The sequence below is a fragment of the Trifolium pratense genome, linkage group LG6 (assembly GCF_020283565.1).
Source record: "Trifolium pratense cultivar HEN17-A07 linkage group LG6, ARS_RC_1.1, whole genome shotgun sequence".
NCBI lineage: Eukaryota > Viridiplantae > Streptophyta > Magnoliopsida > Fabales > Fabaceae > Trifolium > Trifolium pratense.
This window is the reverse complement of record NC_060064.1, coordinates 25,881,482-25,892,754: the sequence shown is the minus strand read 5'-3', so window position 1 is coordinate 25,892,754 and position 11,273 is coordinate 25,881,482. Positions and strand designations below refer to the sequence as shown.

At 32.9% G+C, this 11,273-nt stretch overlaps 2 protein-coding genes across 2 annotated transcripts; one reads left to right on the top strand and one right to left on the bottom strand.

The window, feature by feature from the left end:
• The first annotated feature begins 959 nt into the window (after positions 1 to 959).
• LOC123888440 (laccase-7-like) lies at positions 960 to 5,500 on the top strand. The gene is made up of 6 exons (XM_045937502.1): positions 960 to 1,256; positions 2,791 to 2,942; positions 3,143 to 3,384; positions 3,500 to 3,625; positions 3,883 to 4,854; positions 5,059 to 5,500. Exons 1-6 carry the CDS (start codon positions 1,167 to 1,169, stop codon positions 5,187 to 5,189), a joined length of 1,713 nt encoding a protein of 570 aa, XP_045793458.1. The 5' UTR covers positions 960 to 1,166; the 3' UTR covers positions 5,190 to 5,500.
• Positions 5,501 to 9,048: 3,548 nt separating this feature from the next.
• LOC123888441 (F-box/kelch-repeat protein At3g23880-like) lies at positions 9,049 to 11,040 on the bottom strand. Its single transcript, XM_045937503.1, has 3 exons — positions 10,939 to 11,040; positions 9,573 to 10,904; positions 9,049 to 9,401 (listed from the first exon to the last, which is right to left on the bottom strand). Exons 2-3 carry the CDS (start codon positions 10,853 to 10,855, stop codon positions 9,218 to 9,220), a joined length of 1,467 nt encoding a protein of 488 aa, XP_045793459.1. The 5' UTR covers positions 10,856 to 10,904; positions 10,939 to 11,040; the 3' UTR covers positions 9,049 to 9,217.
• Positions 11,041 to 11,273: the final 233 nt, after the last annotated feature.

Genomic DNA, 11,273 nt, shown 5'->3' with positions numbered 1-11,273 from the left:
ATATCTAGTTAACTTCACATGAAAATTTTATATAATGATAATTGTTTCTTTATTGCAAAACCATGTCAAATTGTCAATCAAGGGTGATAAAATAATCAATGAATTATGTAAAAAAAGTTCCAAACAGGCGTTGTGAGCTTAGCTTAGTTGGCAAGGACATCGCACTATATGTGCAGGAGTCGCGGTTCGAACCCCGAACACTTCACTTATTCGCCTTTAAAGTGGATTTTCTAGCCATTAGATTCCTTGACAAAAAAATGTTATAAACAATATCCTCTGTTTACGAAAGATACATAAGAAATATTATACACGACGGATTATTAATTATTTAAGTGTAATTTTGTAAAAATATGAAAAATGAAATATTTTTCACAATACCACTTGACATCAGACATATCTTTGTATGTAACCAAAAATAAAGAGACATATCTTATTATCATAGTAGTACCATTTTTTTCCTTCAATTGATACAATTTTGTCAATTTACCTATCATCAAACATGTTTGCATGTTGAAGTCAAAAAAATAAAATAAAATGTTTGCATGTGAAAACTAAAAATTGAAATTTCTTGTCTAACATCATAATGACCTAATTATAGTTATATGATTATATGAGTTCATATGTTTTTTTTTTGACAAAATATGAGTTCAAATATTTAATCACAACTAAAACAGATATTTTATTTTAATTTTTTTTCTTGTATTTATTTGTTTATCGAATCCTGGAGGTAACTTATGAATCACAATCATCAATATTACACAAGTCCAAGATGAGGCAAAAAATATGAAGAAAGAAACAGAGGCATGATCACGTATTCATGGTCAAAAAGGTCTGCCATGCTTACAATACTTATAAAGTTTTGACTTATCATTAATATTTTATTCTTAAGGTGTTATGTGGACTAAATCTTCAATGAATGCAGGTATAATATAAATTTAGCAAACAATTTGCATTATTTTATACCAAAAATATTCAATAAGTAAACTACAAGTGATTATGGAAGTAGAGAGCAACACTGATTTAACTGCATAAATAGGATTCATAGTGTTGTCTCTAAGCTAAGAACACACAACAAAATTCACTTTCTCACAACTATATTTAAGTGTCATGATCATTTAATTTCACATAAAAGTTTATATTTCTATCTTATTTTTAGTCACTTCAACATGAAGATTTTTGAGTTGTGGCTAACATGGGTTTTTGCTCTAATTATATCTTCTATGGCTTCTGCTGCTATTGTGGAACGTACTTTCTTGGTAAGGCTTTAATTAGTGTCAAAGATTTTCATTTATTTTGTATTGACTAGCCTTACATGACTCTTAATTTCATCACTCACTTCTACTCAATTCTCCACCTAGCTCAAACACTTGACATAAATTTGCAAAGTCGGTTTATCAGAAAGTGAGATTCAAAATAAAATAGTGTATCTCATAACATATACTCCAAACAGCTGTTTTCAAATTTTAACAGAGATTAGTTATCACTAGCGACGATGGAATCTTTAAATTTGTATCATGGTAACAAATAAATTAGTTTTTGGCTATGGTAAAGTAAAATTAATTACTGTATGACTTAGTGTGTGTTTGGTTTAACCGTGGCTAGAATTGAGTTTGATAGAATTGAGTTTAACAGAATTGATTTTGGTTAAAAGTGAGTTAAACAGAATTGATTTATGTTTGGATACATAGATGTAAAAGTGATTCTCAACGTTTGATGTTGTTTGGATAATTTGAGTCAAAATTACTTTTAATTGTGTAAATTACCAAAAGGGTCTTATCATATATATATATATATATAAAAGTTTTTTTTGACAATATAACATATACATAAGTTATTCTTATTGTTTGAATATTTTAAATTAAAATTGTTTTTAAATGTATAATTACCAATATGAGTTTTAATATTAAAACTAAATTTGTTTTAAAAAAAATAATATTAAAACTAAATTAAAACTAAATTTCATTTATAATAAAATAAAAAGAGATTACGTCAAATCTAAACAGAATCCTAGAGTTATTTTTAATTTAGTTAAAAAAAAAAGATTATTTTTAATATTTGTTTTAATATGATTGCTTCAAAGAGTGTAAAGAATAAAATAAACTCAAATTTGTTGCTTCAAAAAAAAAATAAAATACTCAGGTCTTTCAATAACCAGATCTATCTCATTGTCGTTATACAAATTGAGCACCACACGGACTCGTCGTCTATATCAAACTCACATACACAGTAAGCAAACTCTTTCCTGCAGAAATCCTCCACTCCTTATTCTCTTTCTTCTTCCTCTTGAACAACATGCAGACAATTATATAAAGGGTATAAAGGGTAATAAGGGAAGATAGCCTTGGGAAACACAAAGTAAAATTCAGAATCAATTCATGTAAACGCAGAAGCTCCGAATCCTAGCTTCAAAGAGATCGATTTTGAATCCCTAGAATTGATTTTGGAAGACAAAGCCAAACATAAATTATTTTCACTTTCACGGTAGAAGCAAGAAAAAACGTGATTTTGGGATCCTAGACTTGAAACCAAACACACACTTAGTCGTACCATGATGGGGTTTGTGAAAACTATAACTCTGAACTTTTAACTCTTTTAACCTTTAGAGCAACTCAATTTAGCTACTCACCCCACAGTGACTCACTACTCTGAGAGTATTTTAATTAGAGTATATCCATATGTTTTGCACAATATACACTTCTTCTTTTTTTTTTTTGTTGAATTCTCAATAGACACACTTAATTTCATATGAATTGATTGATATTCATACTATTAAAATTGAATGATTTGCAGGTTCAAAACAAGACTGTCACACGATTGTGCCATGAACAAGTGATTGTCACAGTTAATGGACTTTACCCTGGTCCAAAGTTGGAGGTCACAGAAGGTGACTCTGTTATTGTTCATGTAGTCAACAATTCACCTTACAACGTAACAATTCATTGGTAAGCAATTTGATTAACATAATTTATGTGATAATATTACATTTTTCAATCTTAGACATATTAGGCTTCTTTTTTTTCAACAATTCATTTGTAAACAATGCATATTTGATCCATGTAGGAGACTTTAATTTTTTATAAGATTTTGATACTAAAATTGAATTGAATTTCTAACTGTTTATGGATTTTTGAACTATGTAAAGGCACGGAGTATTCCAGCTATTTAGTGCATGGGCAGATGGTCCTGAATATATAACACAATGTTCAATTCGTCCGGGATATAATTTTACGTACAAATTTAATGTGACGGAACAAGAAGGAACAATATGGTGGCATGCACACGCATCAGCTGTACGTGCAACAGTTCACGGTGCTCTTATCATTCGTCCTCGTTCGGGTCAATTTCCATTTCCCAAACCCTACAAGGAAGTACCAATAATACTAGGTAATTTGATTTGCTTTTTGTTGATTTTGTTCTTTCCAATCCAACCTCAATTTTATGAATAAACTATAGAATTTACTCGAAAATAACTTTAACAAAAATTTTTATTTTGATATAGGTGATTGGTATGATGGGAATGTTGAGGATCTTATCAAAAAGGAACTCGAAACAGGCGATAAAATAGCATCCAATGCTTTCACTATCAATGGCTTTCCTGGTGATCTCTTCAATTGTTCAAAACATCGTATGTTTCTATGGTTGCCTTCTCTATTTTAGCTAAACATTTAGTAATATATTAATATAATACATGAAAGCTTATTTATTTGTGTAAACTGTTTCACATAAGTTCAAAAATAAGTCAATCCAAACGGACCCTAAGTCAACGTTCATTCGCTAAAAGAAATATTTTCGAAAAACATTATATAATGTTAGTGTTCAAAACTTACTATTGAAATAAACAATACTCTAATTCATGTATGTATATTTTGACTTATATTTTAGATATATACAAGCTGAGAGTGAAGCAAGGAAAGACTTACCTGTTCCGAATGGTCAACGCTGCACTCAATAACAACCTTTTCTTCAAGATTACAAATCACAAGTTCACAGTTGTAGCTTCGGATGCCGCATATACCGAGCCTTATGTCACCGACATACTCGTCATTGCTGCCGGCCAAAGCGCGGATGTGCTTTTCACCGCCGACCAACCTAAAAGTTCATACTACATGGCTGCATCACCTTATGTTGTTGGAGAACCTGTACCACTTTTTGACAATACAACAACTCGTGGCATTTTATATTATGAAGGTTACAAAAAATCAAAAACAAATCATAAACTTGTGATGCCAGCATTACCATTACACAACAATACACCAATAGCTCACAAATTTTTCAGCAGCATAAAGGGCCTTGTAGGGGCACCACATTGGGTCCCTGTCCCACTTGAAGTCGATGAACACATGTTTATCACAATTAACATGGGTTTACAACATTGTCCTTTAAATGCTACATGCACAGGTCCATTAGGGCAAAAATTCTCAGCTAGCATGAACAATGAGTCGTTTGCGCTTCCAGTTGGAAAAGGGTACTCTATACAGGAAGCATATTTTTACAATGTGAGTGGTATATATACTACAGACTTCCCAGATAATCCTCCGAAAACATTCAATTTTGTCGATCCAAAAATATTTTTCGATGCAAATGTTACATTTGTGCCGAAATCGACTAAGGTGAGGAAATTCAAGTTCAATTCAACGGTCGAGGTTGTATTTCAAAATACAGCAATTTTGAATGCGCAAAGTCATCCAATGCACCTTCATGGTATGAATTTTCATATTTTGGCTCAAGACTTTGGGATTTTCAATCCTGCTACAGATAGATTGAAGTATAATTTGGTGAACCCTCAAATTCGGAACACGGTTCCTGTGCCAGTTGCTGGATGGGCAGCTATTAGATTTCGAGCAAACAACCCAGGTATGTATATGTACAAGTGTATGTTATATTAGTTCACTACTTTAAAAAATTAATCAGTGACAGACATTTGTAAAAGAAAATTATCAAATCTCTCTGAATTCGCCACTAAGTAATTTAGTGACGAATTTGATTTTTTGTCTATAATTGTGGTCACTATTTTGTTTGGATAGCATATTATAATTATTCATTGTTTTATTTTTGCAGGGGTATGGTTTTTACATTGTCATGTGGATGATCATAATCTTTGGGGACTAGTCACAGCTTTCATAGTTGAGAATGGACCAACACCTCCAACTTCTCTTGGCCCACCACCTGCTGATTTGCCTAAATGTTAATTAGCTACTATGTGTTAGATTAATGTTGTTTGTATATGTTACAAATCAAAGTCAAAGTCTCATGTATCAGACTTTTCTTTTCATTATTTAATCAGTCAAACATTTGAGTTAAATTTTATGAAAAAAGTAAGACCTTTAGCCTTTAGTTAGGTGCTAGGATGCAAGTTTTAAGGTCTTAAATTGATGATATTAAACTGCATCATTTGTAATAAGTGCAGTAAAAATGTGAAATGTTTATGATTAACCCACCCTTGTTTATAATCATTTAGTTGAAGATTCATTTAGTTGAAGGTCTTCTTTCCAATCAATATTAAAAAGAAACATGAAAGAAAACTCGAGATCTCGCATGTTAACGAGAAAAACAAAGAGAATCATCGATTTGTCTTAAAATCTATTGTTAGTATAAGTGATTATGAGCCAAATACATTTCTTCTTGTCAACTGTGTTATGTCCTGTTGGCATAGTTCAAACCAGAATCATAACATGGAATTGAGGGGTATGAAAATGTTTAAAGATCAAAGAAAACAAATGCTTCAATTTTTCATTTACCTGCTCCAGCACTCCCACTAACCTCTATGCTGCATCTTCACTACCAATGATATCAAAGCCTCTCCCATGCAGTAGAGTTTGTTAGTGTGTCTTTTTCACTTCCTTTCCTCCTCTGTAGCACATTCATGAAGCAAATCAAATTTGCTTAAACCAAAAGTTGAAATAGATTATTGGCAGATTCTAACAGTTTGAGTCAAACAAGTAAGCAACTCTTTTCAAAAGAAAAAGAAAAGTAAACAAGTATTTGCATAAGGAGATATATATCATATATGAACTTCAACATATAACTAAAGATCCAAGTCATAAATCAAAATGAGAAAAAACTATAGCTAGCCGTGGAAAGTTCAAGCTTACTATGTTCCACTTTCTATGCTCTGATCATACTACATAATCTTAATGTAACAAATTGTCCCATCAATCATCCTCAGAATCACTGTCACTTAGATCAGACGAATCCAATTCCTTTGATATCAAAGGTTCTTCCTTTTCCTCACTACAATCTCCAACCATTTCTCCAATTACACTAGTATCCTTTATTAGGATAAACTTTCCTACCAGACTGTCGTATACAGAGATTGTGCTTGGTGTCGGGGTTGCAGACCTATAATTCAAAAATATATCCATTAGACAGAAGTGACAAAACAAAACTTACAATAAAAACACAAAAAGAAAAAAATGATTGCATAGTGATAATTGTTAACAATGCAGCCATATCCATCAGCAAACAAAGAAATTGATTAGCGTCAACCATGATGCCATGAATTCAAGCCTGTACAAAAGACTATAATGGGTCCTGTCATTAAATAATAGTTCTTATTGCAATATCATTATCATCAGGTATACAAATATCATAACTTTCTTGTACAATCAACCTAAGGCATGATATGAAATATGCACATGTTATCATTACATGATAAAGATTTTAAAACAACATACATGAATTACCATAGATTGAAACAATGGTAAATGGCTGTAAACTATAGAAGAGAACTTACTTCCAATTCCAACAAGTCAAAACCAAGCTTTCAACGTAATAATATAATGCGTGGCAGAAAACCAACAAAGTTCGTTGGAAATTCTAATTCTTTCTACATGTCTCTCCGATTATAAATAATTGCTCTATTACCGTGACAATTTCACAACATCAGTTTATCTCCTTTCTTAGAGAGGTAGAATGGAAACAATTCAGTGCAAAATTCAATGTGTGGAAGCAAAGCCAAGTCATGAAGGAATGACATGTAGTGCATTTTAAGATTGAGTCCAAGACTCTTGAACTCCAAATTCCTTCATCTGCCATATAACAAACTGAGTCCCCTTGAAATCATGCGAAAAGCAAAGGCTGTCCATCATAACTTGAAGAGTTGAATGAAAGCGTGGCACCTCATCGATGCCCGGAGGCAGCAAAAACTGTGTATGTGTCCCTTGATTTGATGAGATTTGATGTAATTGGGAAGAGCCAACCAGTTAGCAGTACCCTTCAAATGCACACCTTGATTAATTTTATTAGGGTAAAACTTCATTAAGCAAACAGGAATCAAAAGGCAACTTTGAATATTTCTCCAACAATTATCATCTGAACTGAAAACTACAACCTAAATTCTCCATAAAACATTATTCTCGATATCAACCAGTATCTGCCGAAGAGTCACGACCTTGTAAGTTCCCGTTGAAATATCACAACCAAAAGTGAAATTTAATAAAATGACATAGGATTGAAAAGTCCCTAATTTTTTAGATAACGTTCACATGACAGGGTTCCATAAACAAAGCCAGTACTTAGTTCAACCTCAGATTCACAGTCACATAGTTCATCCTCAGACTCACTGTCACTTAGTTCATCGAAATATAACAAAGACCCTTCTTCTTCATCACTACTATCACCAACTGTGTCTCGAGTGATATCAAGCCTCGTGCCTTTTCTCATTTCCTTTCCTCCTGCTTAGTAAATTCATGCAGCTAATCAAATCAAATTTGCTTAAACCAAATTTGAGTTGATGAAACATGGCAGATTGTCACACTTTCTAAAGGTACAAGTCCAAGCAGAATGCAATAATTTAGTTTAAACATGTTCCAATCCACTTGTGGACAACTTTGAAAGTAAGAGCTTAGGAGGATAAGCCAACAAAATATAATTATGCCATTCAGTTTTCAATTGCAAACTAGTTTAAAATTTGACTAATAGTCCAACATATTAAGAGAAAAGAAGCCAACAAAGAAATTGGAATTCCCCTTTAACATATTTGCTGATATAAGAACCAACTAAAGTCTCTAGAATAGGTAAATTCCAGATGCCATAATCTATAAAGCAACAACAGAACTAACATATTTGTCTGATTAGGGCACTTGTTAAGTTGTTAGTATTTTTCTTTTTTTTTTTCTAGTTCAAGTATACAAACTCTAGTAGCTCTTACTAAACAGAACACAATCCCACACATTACAGACAAATATAACTTAATGCTTAAAGAAATAATGTTTTTTTTTTGTAAAAAAAAAAAAAAAAAAAGCAGTAACTATGATGTGTAGTTCAAAATACTTACAAAAAGAAGAAACTATGTTTCCAAAAGATGGTAAATCAATGTTTATAAAATAAAAGTTTTAGAGGGAAATAGGAAAGAAGATGAAGAAAATCTGCACAATGTGAGCAGCAACTAAGATCAATAATATCTTCAAAGTCAAACAGAAGCAATGGCGAAAAAAGGCAGCAGAAAAAGCTAGTGAGTGGTATATATACTATAAAATAATTTGAACATCTATGAATCACAATATCAACTTATTTGATGAGAACCTTGTTTTGAGATTGAGTGCATAAAGGCAGAAACTGGATATTTTAGATCTCAATTTCTAATAAAAACTACTTCAAACAAGCAGGTAAGTCCCAAATTTAAAATTGTTAAAGAAAACTTCTGACAATATAATTGAACAGAGAACAGTAAACTTAAAATATAAAATAAAAGAATGGAATATTACTATGATGATCCTTAATTTTTTGTCTAGTTCAAGTATACAACCTCTAGCTCTTATTAAACAGAATACACGATCCACACACTGCAGTCACGCATTATAACTTAATCCGTATAGAAATTTTTTTTTTACGCAGTAACTACAGTGTGTTTCCAAAACAGGAAAAATACTTAACAATAATGTGTGTAGTACAGTAACTACAAAAGGAAGAAACAATGTTTCTAAAAGGTATGCCATTGTTAATAAAATAAAGGTATGAGAGTGACAAATACCCAACAATATAAAATGCCAATCCCACAGTCAAACACTCCAAAAAACTAAAACAGAGGAAAAGGTGAAAGAAAATGAAGAAAATCAACACAATGTGAGCAGCAACTAAGATAAAAACTACATAATCTTTTGTTTTTGAAAGGCCTAAATAATTATAATAAAACCTCAAATTCGGCATGCAAGAAAAATAAAACAAAATTACAAGATAGTCAGACTACATAGTACATCCATCAACATCAGACTCACTGTCACTTGCTTAGTTCATCCTCGGACTCACTGTAACTTAGTTCATCCAAATATAAGAAAGACCCTTCGTCTTCCTCACTACTATCTTCAACTGTGTCTCCAATTTCACTATCATCCTCTATTAGGATAGACTTTCCTACCATACTGTCATGTGGAAAGGATGTGCTTGGAGTCGGGGTTGCAGACCTATAATTAAAAAAATATCCATTAGTATAGATACATCAATTCTACAATAATATGTCTAGAATTGATGTACAATGAATCTAAAAAAATAATTTTTTTCTTATATATAGGACCGGAGGGAGTACATGGACTACCGTGGATTCAAACAATTGTGAATGGTAGAAGAGGACTTACTTCCAAGGAGGTGAAACCAAGCTTTCAACGTAATCCATGGCAGAAAACCAAAATAGTTTGTTGGAAATTCTAATTCTCTCTATCTCTACTCTTTGATCTCTCCGATTATAGATAATTGCTCGGTCATCTTCATAATTTGCCAATATCAGTGTATCTCCATTCTTAGAAAGGTACAATGGGAGCAACGGAGTACCAAATTGACTGCATCCATTGAAATCCAAGTCATGATAAATTCTGAAGTAGTCAATTCTAAATAACCGAGTCCAAGACTCCTGAACTCCAAACTCTTTCATCTGCCATATAACAAATTCGATTCCCTTGAAATCATGCGAAAAGCAAAGGCAATCCATCATAACATGAAGGTTTGGACTAAAGCGTGGCACCTCATCAAAACCTAGAGGCGGCGAAATCTGTGTGTATGTCTCAGTCGAAAGATCAAGTGAAACAATCATAAATTGCTTAGCATTAGCAACACACTTCCAAACATTATCTTCATAAAACCATGGCCATATGTGATTGGAAAGAGCCAACCAGTTAACAGTACCATAGAAATACAGACCATTACTAGTTCGATCATTGTTATAGACCATTAGACAAAGAGGAGTCAAAGGGCATTTCGGAACATTTCTCCAAAAATTAACACAAAAATTGTACACTCTAACCTGACTTTTCCATCCATCATTTCCTTCACCAATAACCGCCGCCTTACGCAGGGCAACCACCTTGTAATCTCCAGTTGAAATATCACATCCAAAAGCAAACTTGTAAGTGAGATCGTAAGTGAAAATAGGAGATTTAGAGTCACATAAAGGATTAGGGTCGTAAAATGTCCCTAATTTTTGAGACATTGTTCTCATGGCAGGGTTCCATAAACAAAATGAGAATTTCCGAAACAAACCTTTGTTTGTCTTACAGCGAGATTGAAAAAGCAAGCAGAGCAATCCATTGCAAGAACCAACAACCTTACAGTAGTTCATTGAACCATGACAACTGTCACCGGAAACAGTGATCGGCGGAGTCTCGAGTAAACGACTCACGGGGAATGATTTGATACTACTCATAGGGTATTGCCTAGTTGGTGGTGTGAGTATGAGGTGTGGTTTTTGTGAGGATTTGTTAAGGTGTTTTTGGACAAAGGTTGGATCTGAGATGAGAGTGTTCCATGATTTGCTTACGCATTTGAGTTGCACGATGGTTTTGAAGCTAAGAAGCAATAGGATTTTGGCAATGAGATCGTCGGGAATGGTTGCCGGAGGCAGCAGCTTTGAGTTGGATATATCCATTAGATTGAGAACCCTAATTTTTTCAAATTCCTCAAATGATTAAGAAGTAAGAGAGGAGAAAGAAGGAAAAGGAAGCACGTATGGTTCGATTAGAAAGCAAAAGGAACAAGAAATGGATGAAGGGTATTTCCCTCTGATTCCATCTGCTGTGGGTATGTGCTGGTTCGAAGAAGCATGGAGAAAAGAAAACAATGAACAAACATCTCCTTTTCATCCATGTGGATTAAAAAATAAATATAAATAAATAATAATTGACATGTAAGCCTGCCACGTCAACAAAATGTACAATGTGTGATTAAAGACTATAAACTGCAAAAAACAGTATTATAGGGGATAATAAAACTCGCCCAAATAAATCTCTGTGAACTTAACTCAGTTGGCAGGACATCGCACTATATGTACAGGAGATAATGCTCAA